This window comes from Salvelinus fontinalis, chromosome 18 (assembly GCF_029448725.1).
Source record: "Salvelinus fontinalis isolate EN_2023a chromosome 18, ASM2944872v1, whole genome shotgun sequence".
Lineage (NCBI taxonomy): Eukaryota > Metazoa > Chordata > Actinopteri > Salmoniformes > Salmonidae > Salvelinus > Salvelinus fontinalis.
Window position 1 is genome coordinate 43,633,653 of NC_074682.1, and position 24,062 is coordinate 43,657,714.

The 24,062-nt window shown below is 44.0% G+C and overlaps 2 protein-coding genes across 2 annotated transcripts in view; one reads left to right on the forward strand and one right to left on the reverse strand.

Moving 5' to 3' along the window:
- Nucleotides 1–1,522: 1,522 nt before the first annotated feature.
- phf13 (PHD finger protein 13) lies at nt 1,523–13,278 on the forward strand. Its single transcript, XM_055869562.1, has 5 exons — nt 1,523–1,968; nt 3,028–3,132; nt 4,508–4,705; nt 4,810–5,251; nt 5,401–13,278. Exons 1-5 carry the CDS (start codon nt 1,924–1,926, stop codon nt 5,631–5,633), a joined length of 1,023 nt encoding a protein of 340 aa, XP_055725537.1. The 5' UTR covers nt 1,523–1,923; the 3' UTR covers nt 5,634–13,278.
- A 205-nt stretch (nt 13,279–13,483) lies between these two features.
- LOC129815601 (dnaJ homolog subfamily C member 11) overlaps nt 13,484–24,062 on the reverse strand; it is a 42,635-nt gene continuing 32,056 nt past the window's right edge. Inside the window, exons 13-16 of the mRNA XM_055869561.1 lie at nt 17,759–17,816; nt 17,482–17,624; nt 17,225–17,354; nt 13,484–17,061 (exon numbers count right to left, since the gene is read on the reverse strand). Of these exons, the coding sequence (XP_055725536.1) occupies nt 17,036–17,061; nt 17,225–17,354; nt 17,482–17,624; nt 17,759–17,816 (357 nt within the window). The 3' untranslated portion in view covers nt 13,484–17,035. The remainder of the gene's footprint in view (nt 17,062–17,224; nt 17,355–17,481; nt 17,625–17,758; nt 17,817–24,062) is intronic.

Here is a 24,062-nt window from a genome sequence, read left to right on the forward strand (position 1 = left end):
TGTGGCAATGTTGTGGAGAATCACACATGCCACAATAATGTCACATGCCCTTTCTGGGGTGACCCTGAGCCTACAAAGGCAATGGAACCGGGCCTTGAGCATCCCAATGGTCATCTCTACCCTGGCTCGTGTCCTGCAGTGAGCCAAGTTATAACGTTGCTGCGGGCCGGGCTCAGGATCAGGGTAAGAAGGGGTCAGCAATTAGGGCTGGCAGGGGTACCCTCTGTCACCGAGCAGGTAACTATCGAACGCTCCTATGATAATATGAGGATACAGTTTACATTTTCAGTTGCAATAGGTGGAAACAAAATATTGATTATAATAGGATATAGCTATATATATAAACTCACCACGGGCAAAGCTAGCGCTCAGTGTACACTCACAAAAAATTCACGAGTCATACACAGACCCAGGCCACTTTGCTTCCACGTTGCTGATGATGTGGACTGCATCACATATGATCTTCCCCATGCAGAACAGTAATTATTTCACAACACATCTAGTGCAGTTATCTTTCATTTGGAATGCTAAAGGCTACCATTTAGGCCTACCTGCACATTAATGCTGTGGAAAGACTTCCTATTCACATAATCTCCTTCAATTACTGAAGGAGCTGTGATAGGAATATGAGTGCCATCTATGCAGCCAATCACACCTGGGAACCCAAAATATATCAAATTAACTGATTAGTGCTTTGCTTCATACTAAATAAATACATTATTGCTTAGACTGATAATGTGGAATTCTTCTCTGATGGGTCTTGTGGGTCTGTGACTAGGAGACACCACAAAAGTGTACAGTAAACGTTTCAGTGTAAGAGTCACATTAATGACAGCCGACACAGTTGCCTTGGAAATATGCCCAGCGTCACTGATGTTATATAGAAAACTCCCTTTGGCAAAAAAACGAAGTGCAACACAAAGAATTTGTTCCAAACTGAGAACATGTCCACGATGTGTCATATGAACGATATGAGAATATTGTTCAGATGAATGATCGATTGTGCAGAAAAACGGAAACACTCAAACAGATAATCATCAGGGAATGATAAAACATCCAAGCGGGGTCTGATCACCTCCCAACGGAGATTTTTGCTGATTTTTTTTGTGCAATATCAACTGGCTCTTCAAGAAAAGGACACGCCATGTCTGCTAAATGACAAAAATGTAAATGATGATGATGGTAATATGTTGTTGGTGATGATGAAGACGATGTTTTTTGTATTTTTTTCAGCACATTGTTGATATGTTGTTGACGAGAGGATCTAAGAATGCACAGAGCACTTTACTTATTAGGCAAATTGTCTTGCTATACTTTTGTGCTGCTGCTAATGTTGATCACTAGTAGGCCTACCGTACATATTTGTATTGATGGTTCCCTGGTTCCCTGTACTATCTCTCTCCAATCCAAATCCAAGCTACATTTTGTGGACCATATCAACAGTGGATTTATTAACAAAATAGAATAGCTATTCAAATATGTTTTTTGAGTAAAATATCCATTTAAACCTCACTTCAGCGCTCTTTTTTTTTCCGAGGTGGTTCCCTCGACCAGTCCTTTGATTAGTCTGAGTTTGAGTGACAGCCAGGCAGTTAATGGCAACACTGACAGTGTAGCGTGACGAGATTGACTCGGTGTAGCTAGCGAACCCGTTTTGTTCAAGAGATACGGCAACATTTGTCTTCTAACTATAATGCATTACTAAGTATCTCCCGGGGTATAGGCGAAACATTATCTGCAGACAGTGTGTTTGTTGCGAGAATATCGTAAGCTAACAGTTGGCTAGCTAAGAACAGTGCAATGTTTTGAACGTCGATGACACCATAGTTAGTTGTGCACTGCTGCATACCTTCGTTTATTGCTAGCTAATTATATAATTTAGGTAACTTAGCTACATTATACCAAACGTATCACTTTTTAGAGATGGACAACGTTACTTCATCGTCACACCATGCATATGAATCAGAGGTAACCTAGCTAACGTTAAGTATTTTATTAGCTAGCCAGTTATCAGAATGCTAGCGCTCACTGTAACTTGTATATATTTAACTTCCTACTGTAGCTAGCAAATATTAGCTCGCTAGGTAACCATTGATAACTAGCTAGTTAACGAACTGTTTATAGCTAACTAACTAATGGTATATACGACTGACTGCTGAAAACAGGCAGTGCTTATGATCATACCGTTAGGCAGTCAGCTAGCTACCTGTCCTTGGCTTGATTAAACAACCACTGTCACGATTACAGTATAACGTTAACTAGCTAGCTATTGTTTTACGGTTCATCTTGTTTTTATGTTTGAATATAATCACACAGTCGCAACCTGTTAACGTTAGTAATATAACTTGACATATGCATGCATTTTCACTCGTCTTTAACGTAATGACAGATCTGTTATGATGAAAACACGAGGTTGCATATCTAGCTAACGTAACCTAAAAGCAGTGTTAGTTAGCTAGGAAAGGTTTGCCAATGTTAGGTAACGTTTAGCCAAGGTTAGCAGGCTAGCTACTCTATGTCCACGCCACCGTTAACTTAGTTAGCTAGCTCAGCAACAATCGCCATCTTGGCACCGCAGTTATAAGGTATTTTACTAGGTAGGTAACAAATTAGCTAGTTAGTAACTGTCCTTCTAGTGTTTTCAACTAAATCAAAACTTCAACGCTAACGTTAGCGCCCAAACGTAGTCCTGCGTGTTGGCATTTGTTGATTAATTAACTTATTTAGCGAGCTACGTTAGCTATAACGTTGCTGTAGCTAGTTAGCTTCACTTTAGCAAAAATCCTATCAAGCTTCTGTCAAATGGCACTGGTTTAAACCGAATCTCGCGCTTCATTTCAGTCGTCAGCGTGCTAGTACTTAAATGTAATTTTTATATTCCCTTTTTAGTACGTTCATATGCAACATTTTATCAATGTATTTTACAAGTGAACCACTGCTAAGAGGGCAATCATCACAACATGTTTCTTTAATTCAGAATGTCTTAGCTAGCTTTGACCTCATGCTGATGTTATTCGTGTGTTACAGGGCCAGGGGCTCAGACCACCATACAGGAGGCGGACGGTGGAGGACTTCAACAAGTTCTGCACCTTTGTGTTGGCATATGCAGGCTATATCCCATATCCCCAGGAGGTGAGTAAAGGAAACCCAATCATCAGTTGGTGCATGCCTTTTATCAACAGTCCCTTGTAGTTGACAGTCTAGGTTATTTGCTCTGAATAGTTAGGCAGAACTGTGACTGGTTATATTTTGACGTGTGTGTGTAACGCATTGTATTGAGGTTAATGGCCAGACACCAGGGGTGGGACTCGGATGTGTGTAGTTTGTGGATCATGGAGCGGCCACTGCGAGCTTTTGCTTTTTTCTCCACAACTGTTGTGTGTGTTGGTGTCCCACTGCCCTCCATTCCCCCTGTGTGTATTAACCCGCCACCCCTAACTAGTGTTGTGAATATAGATACAGTCAACATCACATTCACTTAGTCACAATGAAAGTGCCATTTTGTTTTCTTTCAGTAAGCTACAACGTTGTGGAACTCTCAGATAGAAATAGGTTATGCTGTATCTGTCATGTAGGAGTTATGGCAGCTCTATAAAGCATTACATTTCTATCTGAAACGTTCAGCGCGTTGCATCCTCCTGAATGCAACCCTGGACATGCTGACTGTATCGAAGTTATCCCCTCCCTCCCCGGTGTGGTGTGTTGACCCTCTATTTGATCCACAGAACTGGAGGAGGCGTGGCTTCTGGCAGCTTCCTTGCTGGGCCCCGCCCCTTGTCCCTCGCTAGCCAATCTGCTGCTGTCTCTCCTGAAGGGACACGCACCTAACACAGCCCTGCCCCCTCTCCCAGGGTAAGAGGGCCAACAAGTCTCTCCATACTCATCCCTGGCCCTGTGCTTCTTTGGCCCCTAGACCCTTTACCCTTGCCTCTGTAGTGTTCATAGTTTTGGAAGGACTGGATAGAATTAACCTAGTCCTCCAACAAGATGAATTGAGCTTCTGTTGCTGTCTAGCTAGCCCTGAGATTAGGATCCCTGATGGGGCAGAGACAACTAGGGGAAGGGGCTGGAATGGAACCAGGGCCCCCTGACCCCCTCAGCTCAGGCAAGAGGAGCAGCTCGACCCAACACCAGCACCCTAAACAAGCTCAACCAGGGCTGTACTGTACCTCATCCATAGACCTGTGCTAATACTCTGTGCTTTGTCTGTCTGACCGAGCCCCTCAGAGTAAGACAGGGTGATTTTTCATCGTTATGGTGGTGTCACTGAGGCCGTGTATAAAATATGCAGTTCCATATTATTGTGGAAGTGTTGTGAAGTTACTGTTGATGCCTGTTTTGGTGCAAAATGGTCTCCGATTTGTATTGGATCAGTGTGGTGTTTGTGGCCAATGTCAATGGATTTTATCAACAGCTTCACGCCCACCTCCATTCTCCTCTTTAAGAGTTGACTTTTGTGTAAACACATACAGGCTTTTATCACCATGTCTCTTTTTCCCCTCTCCAGGACTCTCCTCTGCGTAGTAGCTCCAGCCCCCCCAACAGTACAGGCAGTACAGCAGACAGTGATGGCTGGACCCCTGTCCCTGAAACCCCCTCTTGCCCCCCGCGGCCCCCCATACCCCCGCAGGACAAGAACAGGAAACGACCCCATCCCACGGGAATCCACCCTGTGGCCTCACTATCCAGCCATGTTATGAAAAATGTAAATGAAGTGCTTTTGATCCACTCACACAATTTCAACCACTAATTCTAACCTTAAAACTCTTTCTCATACTCCCTAACCCTAAATTCATTCCTTTGTTCCAGCATGGCCATTTAGCATCCTCCCTGCACCCAGATGACCGGAGGAAAGCCAACAAACTGAAGAAGAGGAGGAAGGACTGGGAGAGCCAGGCCGGCGAGCCGAGCTCTGCACAACAGGCCTACGCAATGAGCCCAGAGCCACAGTTCCCCCTGCCCCTGGAAGGACGACCAATCAAAGACGAGCCTGAGGATGACTTCTTCATCCCCCTCCACCCTTCGTCTCCTCACCGCCTGCCTAGCCCCTCTCACTTCAATAACTCCTCCCCCTGTAAGCAGGAGCACAATGAGGAGTGGGAGTGCTGGGCGGGACAGGGGCTGGTGGAGGGCATGGTGGAGAGTGTGGAGGGTTTTACTGGGAACAGGACGGTGATCCGACAGGGGAAACAGGTGGTGTTCCGAGACGAGGATGGCTCCGGAGAGGACGAGGACATCATGGTGGACTCCGGTGAGAAAACGTTATGTAAATGCTGCAAAAAAGTTACAGAACTTATTGTTGTGATGACATTGCCTATTTAAAGTAGCAGTCTGCCAGTTAATCCCATGTAAATGTTTTAGTGATGGAACTCTGTTTCTTACCCCCTCTCTTTCTCTCAGATGATGACTCGTGGGACCTGGTGACGTGTTTCTGTATGAAGCCGTTTGCAGGCCGGGCCATGATTGAGTGTAACCAGTGTAACACGTGGATCCACCTGTCCTGTGCTAAGATCAGGAAGTCCCACGTTCCTGAGACTTATATGTGTCAGAGCTGCAGAGACACACTGGGCCTGGCAGACACCCGCCGCTCATACCGCTCACGCATTGGCCCCCGCAGACACCTTCTTGACTGACCCCATTGCAAACCCCTTCACCCCTCTCACCTGCATTTAGACCATGCCGCATACGGTTCTAACCCCAACCCGGTCCTGTAACCCATGCCCCAGGCCAGCCCTTTCCTTTTGTCCCTGACCCCAGTCCTACCCCATGCCCCAGGTCCTTTTCCTCACCCCTATTGCGTCGACTAAGCCTACTAGCCGTCCCTCGGGTTTTCAACACCCCCAAACTAAACCAATCCGAGTGCTATTTAAGATTTATTATAAATTTTACAGTTTCTCTCTGCTTCCTTCCGGACTCTGTGTGCGTAAGTCAATCACTGAATGTCTGTTTGTAATACAATAGTTGACCAGTAGGGTTGGACTCTGTAGTCTAGTCTGGCTGACCGGTTAGCTCAGACTGGATAGAGACTAGCTACGCATTTCGCATGAACAGTGTAAACCTGTCTTCACTCTTAAACTGTCGGGGAGAATGACCTATAGAGCTGCCACCCAACGGTGTGAATTTTGGGACGTTGCCTTTTTCACTAATTTCATGCGTTAAAGGGGTGTGTTGACTTGCCAACCCCTTCTCCTCCCTCAACCACCCTCTCAACTAGGTGGTTGGTACGTTTGTCTGTCTGAGGGAAGCCTTTGTCTAAAGCCTCAAGCAGAGGGTCTGTAGATAATGATGTCCAGTTCTATACTGAACAAAAATATAAATGCAACACACTGAGTTAGTTCATATAAGGAAATTTGTCAATTGAAATAAATGAATTAGGCCCTAATCTATTGATTTCACATGACTGGGAATATGGATAGGAATCTGTTGGTCACTTTTTTTTTAAGTAGGGGCGGGGATCAGAAAACCAGTTAGTATCTGGTGTGACCACCATTTGCATCATGCAGCGCAACACGTCTCCTTCGCATATAGTTGATCAGGCTGTGGATTGTGGAATGTTGTCCCACTACTATTCAATGGCTGTTCGAAGTTGCTGGATATTGGCGGGAACTGGAACGCTCTGTCGTACATGTCGATCCAGAGCATCCCAAACATGCTCAATGGGTGACATGTCTGAGTGTGCAGGCCATGGAAGAATTGGGACATTTTCAGCTTCCAGGAATTTTGTACAGATCATGGGGCCGTGCATTATCATGCTGAAACATGAGGTGATGAATGGCACGACAATGTGCTTTGGCACGGTATCTCTGTGCATTCAAATTACCATCGATAAAATGCAATTGTTTGTTGTCCGTATTTTGTGCCTGCCCATACCATAACCCCACCGCCACCGCCTCTGTTTACAACCTTGACATAAGCAAACCGCTCGCCCACACAACACCATACATGTGGTCTCCGTTTGCAAGGCCTGTTGGACGTACTGCTAAATTGTCTGAAATTACGTTGGAGGCGGCTTATGGCAGAGAAATTAACATTCAAATATCTGGAAACAGCTCTGGTGGACATTCCTGCAGTCAGCTTGCCAATTGCACGCTCCCTCAAAACTGCGTTGTGACAAAACGGCACATTTTAGTGGCCTTTTATTGTCCCTGGCACAAGGTGCACCTGTGTACTGATTATGCTGTTTAATCAGCTTCTTGATATGCCACATCTGTCATGTGGATGTATTATCTTGGAAAAGGAGAAATGCTTACTAACCGGAATGTAAATTAATTTGTGGACAAAATTTGAGAGAAATATGCTTTTTGTGCGTATGGAACATTTTTGGGATCTTTTATTTCAGCTCATGAAACATAGGACCAACATTTCACATGTTGCATTTATATTTTTGTTCAGTACAGATAAACGGAACACGTTCAACTCTTTCTTTCAATAGACAGAGCTTGAAATGGTGCTCTAGACCACCAAGGAATTATCCCATACTACAAAGATGTAAAAGAGGCATCACTTGATGCGTTTCATATCAACACTTCTCCATCAAGTGAATGCTGGCCATAGACAACCTATAGTCGTGGCCAAAAGTTTTGAGAATGACACAAATATTAATTTCCACAAAGTTTGCTGCTTCAGAGTCTTTAGATATTTTTGTCAGATGTTACTATGGAATACTGAAGTGTAATTACAAGCATTTTTTAAGTGTCAAAGGCTTTTATTGACAATTACATGAAGTTGATGCAAAGAGTCAATATTTGCAGTGTTGATCCTTCTTTTTCAAGACCTCTGCAATCCGCCCTGGCATGCTGTCAATTAACTTCTGGGCCACATCCTGACTGATGGCAGCCCATTCTTGCATAATCGATGCTTTGAGTTTGTCAGAATTTTTAGGTTTTTGTTTGTCCACCCGCCCCTTGAGGATTGACCACAAGTTCTCAATGGGATTAAGGTCTGGGGAGTTTCCTGGCCATGGACCCAAAAATATTGATGTTTTGTTCCCCGAGCAGCTTAGTTATCACTTTTGCCTTATGGCAAGGTGCTCCATCATGCTGTAAAAGGCATTGTTCGTCACCAAACTGTTCCTGGATGGTTGGGAGAAGTTGCTCTCGGAGGATGTGTTGGTACCATTCTTTATTCATGGCGGTTCTTAGGCAGAATTGTGAGTGAGCCCACTCCCTTGGCTGAGAAGCAACCCCACACATGAATGGTTTCAGTATGCTTTACTGTTGGCATGACACAGGACTGATGGTAGCGCTCACCTTGTCTTCTCCGGGCAAGCTTTTTTTCCAGATGCCCCAAACAAACGGAAAGGAGATTCATCAGAGAAAATTACTTACACAGTCCACAGCAGTCCAATCCCTGTTCCTTTTGCAGAAAATCAGTCTGTCCCTGATGTTTTTCCTGGAGAGAAGTGGCTTCTTTGCTGCCCTTCATGACACCAGGCCATCCTCCAAAAGTCTTTGCCTCACTGTGCGTGCAGATGCACTCACACCTGCCTGCTGCCATTCCTGAGCAAGCTCTGTACTGGTGGTGCCCCGATCCTGCAGCTGAATCAACTTTAGGAGACGGTCCTGGCACTTGCTGGACTTTCTTGGGCACCCTGAAGCCTTCACAACAATTGAACCGCTCTCCTTGAAGTTCTTGATAATCTGATAAATGGTTGATTTAGGTGCAATCTTGCAGCAATATCCTTGCCTGTGAAGCCTTTTTTTTTGCAAAGCAATGATGGCACGTGTTTCCTTGCAGGTAACCATGGTTGACAGAGGAAGAACAATGATTCCAAGCACCATCCTCCTTTTGAAGCTTCCAGTCTGTTATTCGAACTCAATCAGCATGACGGTGATCTCCAGCCTTGTCCTCGTCAACACTCACACCTGTGTTAATGAGAGAATCACTGACATGATGTCAGCTGGTCCTTTGTGGCAGGGCTGAAATGCTGTGGAAATGTTTTTTGGGGATTCAGTTCATTTGCATAGCAAAGAGGGATTTTGCAATTCATCTGATCACTCTTCATAACATTCTGGACTATATGCAAATTGCCATCATACAAACTGAGGCAGCAGACTTTGTGAAAATTAATATTTGTGTCATTCTCAACTTTTGGCCACGACTGTACATACACTCGTGTACAAAACCACTCTTTCCATGACAGACTAGGGAGAATCCAGTTGAAAGCTATGATCCCTTATAGATGTCGCCTGTTAAAACCACTTCAACCTGTGTTGATGAAGAGACAGGTTAAAGATGAATCTTTAAGCCTTGAGACATGGATTGTGTATGTGTGCCATTCAGAGGGTGAATGGGCAAGACAAAATATTTAAGTGCCTTTGAACTGGGTATGGTAGTAAGTGCCAGGTGCACCAGTTTGAGTGTGTCAAGAACTGCCATCCAGCCAACTTGTCACAACTGTGGGAAGCATTGGCGTCAACATGGGCCAGCATCCCTGTGGATGTTTTTCCTGGAGAGACACCTTGTTGAGTCCATGGCCCGGACAAATTTTTTGTATTTATTTTATTTAACTAGGCAAGTCAGTTAAGAACAAATTCTTATTTACAATGACTGCCTACCCCGGCCAAACCCTAACCCGGACGACACTGGTCCAATTGTGCGCTGACCTATGGGACTCCCAATCATGGCCAGTTGTGATACAGCCTGGAATTGAACCAGGGTCTGTAGTGACACCTCTAGCACTGAGATGCAGTGACTTAGACCGCTGCGCCACTCGGGAGCTGCCGATTTGAGGTTGTTGATAGGGCAAAAAGGGGGGGTGCAACTCAATATTAGGAATGTGTGCCTAATGTTTTGTACACCGTGTATATATGACGTAATTTCTGGTCCCTTTTTCTGTTCATAGGTTGCACCTCAGTCACTCGGTTGTCATGCCATTGGTATGAACGTTCTAAAGCCGCCCTCTGCTGGCGGCGCCATAGTGGTGATAAACCCAATCATTCTGCACTAGGCCAACTATGTTGCCTAAATGACACTAGCGCCTGGGGAAAGAAGTTGATATTGCTAAAGTAGTCAGATATTTACAAGGAAATATTGTCATTTCATCAAATTTACTTTAGATAGATGGAAATGTTGTCATTAGCTAGCAAAGTTTGTCAAAAATAGCTAGCAATTCTAACGTTAAATTCCGGTTCCTCAATTTTAGCTAGCTAGCTAGCTAACGTTGTACTGCATCTAAAGTCAATCTGGCGACATCAGACTGATGGCAAGGGGGGTTCTACTAATTATTTGCCTCCATTTGAATGTCATTGTATTTCCAAGCCACTGTATTGCTTTTTTGATTAAATCATCAGCACGTTGACGATGCATCGAGTAGTGCTCAGTCGGGCTTCAGTCTGAAACGAACGTTCAAAACAACATTGTGACGAAACATCGAATAGATTATTAGATTAGTTAGTTATTTTTCCTAGACCAGGGGCTGTACCTGCCGCTGTCCTCTTCAATCAAAGCTTTTATCATCAGTTAGAACATTGAAGAACAACTATTTGTGGGAATTATTTCCCTGTTTAAAAACGTTCCAGGCTGTTTCCAGAAGCCATTTCAGTTTTTTCATGTTCTACATTTTATGAAGAGTTCAAATTATTTTTCCACAATAGAGCCAGGTAACTGTTGGAAACAATCAATCATTGAATTAAGCTCCACTCACAAACACCACCATGTCGAGAACAGTTTAATGGTCCTGAACAGACCCCAGTGGGTTAATGGGTACACATTGATGTGGCTTTGAAGAGAGCCCTGGGTGAAGACGGGTTTTGGTGGGTGAAGAAAATGCATTAACATGTGTATGGTGAGCGAAAGCCATACGCAGCCATGTAAAGTGATGTCATTGTTACAGTATAGAAACAAGCCCCTGTCCCCAGGCACTTCATGTAAAGTGCCCTTGGGAACAGGGGTCAGAGGTTGTTTCTGGACAGCCATTGTCTCTGCCCTTGGTTCTCAGTCCCCTCAGGTTAGTCCTATAGGTTAGCGAGCAATGGGGCCAATATAGGATTTATTCAGCCATCAATCAATGCATTATCAAAACCATTGCGCAAGTGTCTTAGGGCTCTATATATGGGGTGTGTTTGGCTTCCTGAGCTTTTCCTGACCATGTGACCCAACCACAAAACAAGTTTTATAGGCTATAACGGGGACCCAGAGTTTTTCATGGTCAGGACAACTCCTGACCCTACACGTCTCCTGGTGTACTCATTTGCACAAATCAGTATTTAATCTCTCACCTGATCACTACCAGGCTCGCCAGGGTTTGATAATGATCACTACCATGCTCGCTGGGGTTTTATAATGTATTTTGGCGTTTATGGAGAAGTGTCCTTCAAGCTGTTTGCATTTTGACCGTGTTCGGAATTTAAGCTTTTTCAAATATTCATGTTTTCACCAGTTGTCAAGTCTAAGCTTGCTGATGTGTACATATTGTTGTTTCTGTCGACATCATATATATAGTGCCTTCAGAATGTATTCATACCCCTTGACGTAGTCCACATTTTTGTTGTTACAGCCTGAATTGAAAATGTATTACATTTTTTTCTCACCCTTCTACACACAATACCCCATAATGACAAAGTGAAAACATGTTTTTAGACATTTTTGCTCAATTACTGAAAAATGAAATTTCATTTACATAAGTATTCATACTCCTGAGTCAATACTTTGTAGAAGCATCTTTGGCAGCAATTACAGCTGAGAGTATTTCTGGGTAAGTCTAAGAGCTTTCCACACCTGGATTGTGCAAAATTTGCCCATATTCTTCAAGATCTGTCAAATTGGTAGTTGAGCACTGCTAGACAACAATGTTCAAGTCTTGCCATAGGTGTTCAAGTTAAAATTGTATCTCGGCCACTCAACGTTCACTGTTGGCAAGGAACTTCAGTGTAGATTGGGCTTTGTGTTTTAGGTTATTGTCCTGCTGAAAGGTGAATTAATTTACCAGTGTCTGGTGGAAAGCAGACAACCAGGTTTTCCTCTAGGAGTTTGCCTATGCTTTGCTCTTTTGTTTTATTTTTCTATCCTGAAAAACTCCCCAGTCCTTAATGATTACAAGCATACCCATAACATGATGCAGCCACCACTATGCTTTAACATGTGCAGAGTGGTACTCTGTAATGTGTTGTATTGGTTTTGCACCAAACTTAACACTTTGTATTCAGGACAAAAATGTAATTGCTTTGCCACATTTTCTGCAATATTACTTTGGTGCCTTGTTGTGAACAGGATGCATGTTTTTGAATATTTTTATGCTGTACAGGCTTCTTTCTTTTCACTCTGTCAATTAGGTTAGTATTGTGGAGTAACTATCAACAATGTTGTTGATCCATCCTCAGTTTTCTCTTATCACAGCTATTAAACTCAGTAACTGTTTTAGTTACTATTGGACTCACGGTCAAATTCCTGAGCGGTTTCCTTCCTCAACTTAGTTCGGAAGGACACCTCTGTTTCTAGTGACTGGGTGTATTGATATGCCATCCAAAGTGTAATTTAATAACTTCACCATGATCAAAGGGATATTCAATGTCTGTCTTGTCTTTTTTTGCCATCTACCGATAGGTGCCCTTTTGCACTGCATTTTAAAATATCCCTGGTCTTTTTTGTTAAATGTGTTTTGAAATTCACTTTGAGGGACCTTACAATTATCTGTATGTGTGGGGTACAGAGATGAGGTTGTCATTCAAATTGTTAAACACTATAATTGCACACAGAGTCCATGCAACTTATTGTGACTTGTTAAACAAATGTTTACTCTAACTTATTTAGGCTTGTCATAACAAGGGGTTGAATACTTAATGACTCAAGATATTTCAGCTTTTCATTTTTAATGAATTGGTAACATTTTCTAAACTATTCCACGTTAACATTATGGGGGCGGGGGTGTACCAGTGACAACATATCTAAATGTAATCTATTTTAAATCCAAAATGTGGAAAAAAGTCACGGGGTGTGAATACTTTCTGAAGGCACTGTAAGCCATAGATCGATGTCACTGTCTGACTGACTGATGTTAGACATACACCTACTGAATGCTTGTCTGGGCTTTCTAGCAAGCAAGAGCAATGGGTTGGTTAGTTATTACTAACTACGGTTAATAAGATGAATATGGGTTACTGATAAGTCAGTCATACTAGAACAATTTCTTTCTTTAAAAAAAATATTTAGGGAAGTTAGAACGCTAACTCATTGATCCCGCTTTGTGAAAACCCCTTACTGAGAATGTGATGTCTGGTGCAAACTGTTTCTGTGAAACTCTGTATTGTAAATAAAGATTTAATGAAGATTTTAACCTCACCTTTCTAGGTCTCCTCATTGTTCCTGTACTTGACCACTATCCTGAGTGCGAGTCAGTTTCTGCTGTCTTGCCAACTCCTTTTGGAATTGGCATGCCAAACAAGTGTTTGGCTTGACAATAATGGAGTAGGCAAAAGCATGAACAGTTCTGGGACCAAGCTCTGACATCAGTAATGTAGCTCTTGTTTTTAAACAAATATGCGAGTCAGTGGCTCATCTTTTTATTTATTGTAATATCTTTACATTACTACATAGTCCACTAGCTCCACACACATCAATTTTAGACAGTTTGAGTCATGGCCAGGGCAGGAATGTAACAGTGGAGAGTAGTCTCTCTGTTGACCTCAGGGTGGTGCCAGAGTGGCTGAAAGAACAGCGATGAGTGGGTGACTAGTGGCAGGGCCGACTAACATGGAGGCTAACGGCACGCAAAGGGGACATGATGAGCAAACATCCTTAATGGAGGCAGCAACGTGTTTAGTGTCTCAAATGGGGTGAATGTTTGCTTGTTCTTGCCTCATTCTGTAAAGGGTGTTTGAGTCAGTCAACCTCATTCACAAATGAGGTTCACAAAATCTTAACTGGTAAGAAGAGACAGGCAAGTACAGTTACTAACAATCCGATAACCTGACTCCGCTCTAGGGCAAAACACCTGAGGGGGTAGGTCCATTTCTGCTCAAATACATGACATAGAATAGATCCTGTGTGCTGACTACACAGACCTGTACATGGGGTTTCAGCACTGTAGGATAGGGGACAGCATACAGTGGAAATGAAACAGAACTGTGTTGACAGAACTCCAGTTTCCACCACTGAAAAAACACTATTTTAACCTTTGCCTATACATTGACAAAAATGCATAACAGTACATTTACTGATTTGAGTTCAACTATGTCACTCATCAATAGCCTATACAGTATATTGCCTTCACAGAGAGAGACAGAAAGGACCAACACTGTCAGTCAATGTTAAGTAGAACAGTGTCTGTTTGGTCTATCTATAGTATTACAAACAGCTATATAAACAAGACAACAGGGACAAACAATATTACCATGGAAACTAAAGGTATGGCACATAACAAAGGACTGACAAATAATTAGAATATTCTTCATCACCATCATAATTTTGATGATCTGATCTGACCAGGTCTTAACAAATAAATGTATACATAAAAGTACAATAGTCCCACTGCATCCCACTTGCATGTTTCCATTGACAGTGACAGATGTACATACAGATGCTTTCTCATAAATGTTATATAAATAATGTATATACACCATGATGTATACAGTGCATTCGGAAAGTATTCAGACCGCTTGACTTTTTCCACATTTGGTTACGTTACAGCCTTATTCTAAAACTGATTCAATCATTTTTTCCCCCATCAATCTACACACAAAAACTCACAATGACAAAGCAAAAACAGGTTTTTAGACATTTTAGCACATTTCTAAGAATTTACATAATTATTTAGACCCTTTACTAAGCTTTGGCAGCGATTACAGCCTAGAGTCTTCTTGGGTATGACGGTACAAGCTTGGCACACCTGTATTTGGGGAGTTTCTCCCATTCTTCTCTGCAGATCTCAAGTGCTGTCAGGTTGGATGGGGAGCGTTGCTGCACAGCTATTTTCAGGTCTCTCATGAGATGTTCGATTGGAGCCACTCCTCCGAAGCCACTCCTGTGTTGTCTTGGCTGTGTGCTTAGGGTTGTTGTCCTGTTGGAAGGTGAACCTTCGCCCCAGTCTGAGGTCCTGAGTGCTCTGGAGCAGGTTTTCATCAAGGATCTCTCTGTACTTTGCTCCGTTCGTCTTTGCCTCAATCCTTACTAGTCTCCCAGTCCCCACACTGTCATCACTATGCTTCACTGTAGGGATGGTGCCAGGTTTCCTCCAAACGTGATGCTTGGCATTCAGGCCAAAGAGTTCAATCTTGGTTTAATCAGACCAGACAATCTTGTTTCTCATGGTCTGAGAGTATTTAAGTGCCTTTTAGCAAACTCCAAGCGGGCTGTCATGTGCCTTTTACTGAGGAGTGGCTTCCGCCTGGCCACTACCATAAAGGCCTGATTGGTGGAGTGCTGCAGAGATGGTTGTCCTTCTGGAAGGTTCTCACATCTCCACAGAGGAACTGTAGAGCTCTATCAGAGTGACCATCAGGTTCTTGGTCACCTCCCTGACCTAGGCCCTTCTCCCCCGATTGCTCAGTTTGGCCACGGGGCCAGCTCTAGGAAGAGTTTCGGTGGTTGTAAACTTATATATTTATATATATATTATATTTAAGTCATTTAGCAGACGCTCTTATCCAGAGCGACTTACAAATTGGAAAGTTCATACATATTCATCCTGGTCCCCCCGTGGGAATTGAACCCTGGTCCCCCCGTGGGAATTGAACCCACAACCCTGGCGTTGCAAGCGCCATGCTCTACCAACTGAGCCACACGTAACTTCTTCCATTTAAGAATGATGAAGGCCACTGTGTTCTTGGGGACCAGAAATGTTTTGGTACCCTTCCCCAGATCTGTGCCTCGACACAATCCTGTTGTGAGCTCTACGGACCATTCCTTCAACCTCATGGCTTGTTTTTTGCTCTGACATGCACTGTCAACTGTGGGACCTTATATAGACAGGTGTGGGCCTTTCAAAATCATGTCCAATCAATTGGATTTACCACAGGTGGACTCCAATCAAGTTGTAGAAACATGTTAAAGATGATCAATGGAAACAGGATGCACCTGAGCCCAATTTCGAGTCTCATAGCCAAGGGTCTGAATACTTATGTAAATAAGGTATTTCTGTTTTTTATTTTTAATACATTTGCAAACATTTCTAAAAACCTGTTTTCACTTTGTAATTATGGGGTATTGTGTGTAGATTGCTGAGGATCTTTATTTATTTAATACATTTTAGAATAAGGCTGTAACGTAACAAAATGTGGAAAATACTGAATACTTTCCGAAGGCACTGAATGACATCATTGGACTTTCTCTCTACTCTTCACTGTTGCTCAGGCAGTGCTTCCCCAGCATCCATCTCAATCATATCAACTCAAACCAGCCTTCCAGGGCTCCAATCACACATTGGCTACTGGGGGTGCCTTAAAAATAGACGAGTGTTAATATTCTCATAATTCTTTTCAACCCTTATGGGTGTGCCCTTATGTGTTATTAGAATGACTGGCACCCAGATAATTAGACCCTGCCCCACACAACAACAGCAGCAGACACATCGCTTCCAAGGCATAATAATAATATGTAAATTATTAACAAAACAATATTTTTTTTTGCCTTCAAGTGGGTGTCAATATAGTGGTACTGATGAACACGTTTTCATGCATAGTTCTGTTCTAACCGTAATGCATGAGTTAGTAGTGTAAAACATGAGTACAACTAGTATAGTACAGTGGTATATTAGTTATACAATATTAACTGTAGCAGACTTCACTGATATGTACACCGTGAGTCATATTGCACCTTTCTGAGGAGATGAGGGAGGGATTTCAGTACATTTTATACGCACACATACAGACACAGACACACACAGTGGAAACTACAATGGCTAAAACAGAGGAATCTAGTGGGTTTTGAGAGCGGAGAGAGAAGAGGAACTCATGTCTGAATTCATAAATGTGATGTGTAAAGAGAGAATTTCTATTCACTTTGTTTGTCTCTCGACCTCTGTTTGTCAGTCCTTCTGTCAATGTCTGTCTGCATCTGTCTGTCTCCACTTGCCCCTTGTTGCTCCCAGAACAGAGGGTTCCTACGCCTCAGCATCGATTCTGTGAGCTGAGAAATACAGGGAAAATGTAGTTTAGTGTAGTACTTTTGTAATTAATCTGCAATTTCAATGTAATGGAGTTGAGCATTTTTTGTTGTGAACAGGTTATGATATGGTTGTGGTTACAGTAGCAGTGGTTATACAGTGGTTGTGTTGTGGTTGTATACTTACACTGCTTAGGTATCCGTAGAGCCTCAGTGTCTGCTGAGAGGACTTGGTGCATCACCCCCCTGAACTGATACAGCAGCTTCAGACTCTTATCCTCTCCTACGCACGGGTCATAGAAACCTGGCAACCCCGCCTATATATATATATATATATATATATATATAAAAGGAGGGGGGGGGGGGGTGCGCTGGTTACACACACACAGGTCATTTAAAAATTCCACCCACCCACCCTCCACCCACACACACACACACCCTTACCTTTGATGCCTCAGTGAGTATGAGTTTGGAGTCCTTGACCAGACACTGCAGAGGGACAGTAACGTCTATAACCTGAGCTCTCTCTTGGCGTGCGCTGTTGTCTGTCACAAACTTTCCATACCACGCATTCAGGATAATCAGACCTGGAACAGGAGGAGGGACACACACAGCTGAGTCAGAATTATTGAAAAGACAACGCACAGAATAAACAGTGTTGAGTCAAGACATAGGTCAAGAGCGTTTGTGGGCGTGCATACGTGTGAGTGTGCTTACTCACCCATCTTAGACTCCTCTCCCTCGATGATTCTCCTCACAGACTCCTGCATCAGCAGAACCTGTCAGGGAGAAAGAAGGAAAGAAGGAAAGAAAGAGAAAGGGGTTGAACATACAATGATCTCAATGATCATCAATGAGCATAAAGTAAATATGCTGTGTGTCACGCCCTGGCCTTAGTTATCTTTGTTTTCTGTAATATTTTGGTTAGGTCGGGGTGTGACAGGGGGGATGTTTGTGTATAGTTGTCTCGTCTGGGGTGGTTGTATGGTATAGGGGGTTTTGGTAGAGTGTATGGGTTTGTGTTGAGTGTAGGTGTCTAGGTAAGTCTATGGTTGCCTGAATGGTTCTCAATCAGAGACAGCTGTCATTCATTGTCTCTGATTGGGAGCCATATTTAAGGCAGCCATAGGCAGTAGGCTTTTGTGGGTAATTGTCTATGTTGAACGTTTGTTGCTTGTCATTGCACTTACGTCATTTAGCTTCACGGTCGTTTGTTGTTTTGTTTAGTTTGTATTCAGTGTTCGTTTCGTGTTTTTCCTTTCTCTAAATGAAGGAGAATGTATTTTGCACACGCTGCGTCTTGGTCCTCTCTCTCACCCATAGACGATCGTGACACTGTGTGTCTGTTGTTTACGTACCACCACAGTCAGAGGCTGGCACTAAGACAGCATTGAAGGAGCTGTATTCCGCCATAAGCAAACAAGAAAACGCTCACCCAGAGGCGGCGCTCCTAGTAGCCAGGACTTTAATGCAGGGAAACTTAAATTTGTTTTACCAATTTTCTATCAGCATGTTAAATATGTAACTACAGGATAAAAAACTCGGAACCACCTTTACTCCACACACAGAGACGCATACAAAGCTCTCTCTCCACCATTTGGCAAATCTGACCATAATTCTATCCTCCTGATTCCTGCTTACAAGCAAAAATTAAAGCAGGAAGCACCAGTGACTAGATCAATAAAAAAGTGGTCAGATGAAGCAGATGCTAAGGTACAGGACTGTTTTGCTAGCACAGACTGGAATATGTTCCGGGATTCCTCCAATGGCATTGAGGAGTACACCACATCAGTCACTGGCTTCATCAATAAGTGCATCGATGACGTCGTCCCCACAGTGACCGTACGTACATACCCCAACCAGAATCTATGGATTACAGGCAACATCCGCACTGAGCTAAAGGCTCGAGCTGCCGCTTCAAGGATCTGGACCCTAACCCGGAAGCTTATAAGAAATCCTGCTATGCCCTCCGACGAACCATTGAACAGGCAAAGGGTCAATACAGGACTAAGATCGAATCGTACTACACCGGCTCTGACTGTGGCATGGCTTTCAAACCATTACAGACTACAAAGGGAAGCACAGCCGAGAGCTGCCCAGTGACACGAGCCTACCGGATAAACTAAACTACTTCTATGCTCGCTTCAAGGCAAATAACACTGAAACATGCATGAGAGCACAAGCTGTTCTGGAAGACTGTGCGATTACGTACTCCGCAGCCAATGTGAGTAAGTTCTTAAAATAGGTCAAAATTCACAAGGCCGCAGGGCCAGAGGAATTACCAGGATGTGTACTGCGAGCATGCGCTGACCAACTGGCAAGTGTCTTCACTGACATTTTTTAAATTAAATTTTTTTTATTTTTTATTTTACCCCCTTTTCTCCCCAATTTTTGTGGTATCCAATCGCTAGTAATTACTATCTTGTCTCATCGCTACAACTCCCGTACGGGCTCGGGAGAGACGAAGGTCGAAAGCCATGCGTCCTCCGAAGCACAACCCAACCAAGCCGCACTGCTTCTTAACACAGCGCGCCTCCAACCCAGAAGCCAGCCGCACCAATGTGTCGGAGGAAACACTGTGTACCTGGCCCCCGTGGTTAGCGCGCACTGCGCCCGGCCTGCCACAGGAGTCGCTGGAGCGCGATGAGACAAGGATATCCCTACCGGTCAAACCCTCCCTAACCCGGACGACGCTATGCCAATTGTGCGTCGCCCCACGGACCTCCCGGTCGCGGCCGGCTGCGACAGAGCCTGGGCGCGAACCCAGAGACTCTGGTGGCGCAGCTAGCACTGCGATGCAGTGCCCTAGACCACTGCGCCACCCGGGAGGCCCTTCACTGACATTTTCAACCTCTCCCTGTCCGAGTCTGGAATACCAACATGTTTTAAGCAGACCACCATAGTGCCTGTGCCCAAAGACACTAAGGTAACCTGCCTAAATGACTACCGACACGTAGCACTCACGTCTGTAGCCATGAAGTGCTTCAAAAGACTGGTCATGGCTCACATCATTTGCATACCGCCCCAACAGATCCACAGATGATGCAATCTCTATTGCACTCCACACTGCCCTTTCCCACTTGGACAAAAGGAACACCTATGTGAGAATGCTATTCATTGACTACAGCTCAGCGTTCAACACCATAGTGCCCTCAAAGCTCATCAATAAGCTAAGGACCCTGGGACTAAACACCTCCCTCTGCAACTGGATCCTGGACTTCCTGACGGGCCGCCCCCAGTTGGTAAGGGTAGGTAACAACACATCCGCCACGCTGATCCTCAACACAGTGGCCCCTCAGGGGTGCGTGCTCAGTCCCCTCCTGTACTCCCTGTTCACTCATGACTGCACGGCCAGACACGACTCCAACACCATCATTAAGGTTACTGAAAACACAACAGTGGTAGGCCTGATCACAGACAACGACGAGACAGCCTACAGGGAGGCGGTCAGAGACCTGGCCGTGTGGTGCCAGGACAACAACCTCTCCCTCAACATGATCAAGACAAAGGAGATGAAGTGGACTACAGGAAAAAAGAGGACTGAGTACGCCCCCACTCTCATCGACAGGGCTGCAGTGGAACAGGTTGAGAGCAAAGTTCCTTGGTGTCCACATCACCAACAAACTAACATTGTCCAAGCACAACAAGACAGTTGTGAAGAGGGCACGACAAGACCTATTCCCCCTCAGGAGACAGAAAAGATTTGGCATGGGTCCTCAAATCCTCAAAAGGTTCTACAGTTGCACCATCGAGAGCATCCTGACTGGTGCATCACTGCCTGGTATGGCAACTGCTCGGCCTCCAACCGCAAGGCAATACAGAAGGTAGTGCGTATGCCCAGTATATCACTGGGGCCAAGCTTCCTGCCATCCAGGACCTCTATACCAGGCGGTGTCAGAGGAAGGCCCTAAAAGTCAAAGACTACAGCCACCATAGTCATAGACTGTTCCCTCTGCTACCGCACGGAAAGCGGTACCGGAGCGCCAAGTCTAGGTCAAAAAGGCTTCTTAAGAGCTTCTATCCCCTAGCCATAAGACTCTTTAACAGTTAATCAAATGGCTACCCTGACTAATTGGGGCAGCAGGTAGCCTAGTGGTTAGAGCGTTGGACTAGTAACCGAAAGGTTGCAAGATCGAATCCCCAAGCTGACAAGGTAAAAATCTGTCGTTCTGCCCCATAACAAGGCAGTTAACCCACTGTTCCTAGGCCTTCATTGAAAATAAGAATTTTATAGCTACTGTTTTTTATAGCTACTGTTTACAGGCCTCCTGGGCCATATACAGCATTCCTCACTGAGTTCCCCGAATTCAAATCGGACCTTGTAGTCATAGCAGATAATATTCTAATTTTTGCTGATTTTAATATTCACATGGAAAAGTCCACAGACCCACTCCAAAAGGCTTTCGGAGCCATCATCGACTCAGTGGGTTTGGTCCAACATGTCTCTGGACCTACTCACTGCCACAGTCATACTCTGGACCTAGTTTTGTCACATGGAATAAATGTTGTAGAGCTTCATGTTTTTCCTCATAATCCTGGACTATCGGACCACCATTTTATTACGTTTGGAATCGCAACAAATAATCTGCTCAGACCCCAACCAAGGAGCATCAAAAGTCGTGCTATAAATTCTCAGACAACACAAAGATTCATTGATGCCCTTCCAGACTCCCTCTGCCTACCCAAGGACGTCAGAGGACAAAAATCTGTTAACCACCTAACTGAGGAACTCAATTTAACCTTGCGCAATACCCTAGATGCAGTTGCACCCCTAAAAACTAAAAACATTTGTCATAAGAAACTAGCTCCCTGGTATACAGAAAATACCTGAGCTCTGAAGCAAGCTTCCAGAAAATTGGAACGGAAATGGCGCCACACCAAACTGGAAGTCTTCCGACTAGCTTCCGACTAGAGCCCTCACTGCTGCTCGATCATCCTATTTTTCCAACTTAATTGAGGAAAATAAGAACAATCCGAAATTTATTTTTGATACTGTCGCAAAGCTAACTAAAAAGCAGCATTCCCCAAGTGAGGATGGCTTTCACTTCAGCAGTAATAAATTCATGAACTTCTTTGAGGAAAAGATCATGATCATTAGAAAGCAAATTACGGATTCCTCTTTAAATCTGCGTATTCCTCCAAAGCTCAGCTGTCCTGAGTCTGTACAACTCTGCCAGGACCTAGGATCAAGAGAGACACTCATGTGTTTTAGTACTATATCTCTTGACACAACGATGAAAATAATCATGGCCTCTAAACCTTCAAGCTGCTTACTGGACCCTATTCCAACTAAACTACTGAAAGAGCTGCTTCCTGTGCTTGGCCCTCCTATGTTGAACATAATAAACAGCTCTCTATCCACCGGATGTGTACCAAACTCACTAAAAGTGGCAGTAGTAAAGCCTCTCTTGAAAAAGCCAAACCTTGACCCAGAAAATATAAAAAACTATCGGCCTATATCGAATCTTCCATTCCTCTCAAAGAAAATTGAAAAAGCTCTTGCGCAGCAACTTACTGCCTTCCTGAAGACAAACAATGTATACAAAATGCTTCGGTCTGGTTTTAGACCCCATCATAGCACTGAGACTGCACTTGTGAAGGTGGTAAATGACCTGTTAATGGCGTCAGATCGAGGCTCTGCATCTGTCCTCATGGTCCTAGACCTCGGTGCTGCCTTTGATACCATTGATCACCACATTCTTTTGGAGAGATTGGAAACCCAAATTGGTCTACACGGACAAGTTCTGGCCTGGTTTAGATCTTATCTGTCGGAAAGATATCAGTTTGTCTCTGTGAATGGTTTGTCCTCTGACAAATCAACTGTACATTTCGGTGTTCCTCAAGGTTCCGTTTTAGGACCACTATTGTTTTCACTATATATTTTACCTCTTGGGGATGTCATTCGAAAACATAATGTTAACTTTCACTGCTATGCGGATGACAGACAGCTGTACATTTCAATGAAACATGGTGAAGCCCCAAAATTGCCCTCGCTAGAAGCCTGTGTTTCAGACATAAGGAAGTGGATGGCTGAAAAGTTTCTACTTTTAAACTCGGACAAAACAGAGATGCTTGTTCTAGGTCCCAAGAAACAAAGAGATCTTCTGTTGAATCTGACAATTAATCTTGATGGTTGTAAAGTCGTCTCAAATAAAACTGTGAAGGACCTCGGCGTTACTCTGGACCCTGATCTCTCTTTTGACGAACATATCAAGACTGTTTCAAGGACAGCTTTTTTACAACTACGTAACATTGCAAAAATCAGAAACTTGCAGTCCAAAAATGATGCAGAAAAATGTATCCATGCTTTTGTTACTTTTAGGTTAGACTACTGCAATGGTCTACTTTCCAGCTACCCGGATAAAGCACAAAATAAACTTCAGTTAGTGCTAAATACGGCTGCTAGAATCCTGACTAGAACCAAAAAATGTGATCATATTACTCAAGTGCTAGCCTCCCTACACTGGCTTCCTGTTAAAGCAAGGGCTGATTTCAAGGTTTTACTGCTAACCTACAAAACATTACATGGGCTTGTTCCTACCTATCTTTCCGATTTGGTCCTGCCGTACATACCTACACTTACGCTACGGTCACAAGACGCAGGCCTCCTAATTGTCCCTAGAATTTTTAGGCAAACAGCTGGAGGCAGGGCTTTCTCCTATAGATCTACATTTTTATGGACCGGTCTGCCTACCCATCCATGTGAGAGACGCAGACTCGGTCTCAACTTTTAAGTCTTTACTGAAGACTCAGATCTCTTCAGTGGGTCATATGATTGAGTGTAGTCTGGCCCAGGAGTGTGAAGGTGAACGGAAAGGCTCTGGAGCAACGAACCGCCCTTGCTGTCTCTGCCTGGCCGGTTCCCCTCTCTCCACTGGGATTCTCTGCCTCTAACCCTATTACAGGGGCTGAGTCACTGGCTTACTGGTGCTCTTTCATGCCATCCCTAGGAGGGGTGCGTCACTTGAGTGGGTTGAGTCACTGACGTGATCTTCCTGTCTGGATTGGCGCCCCCCCCCCCCTTG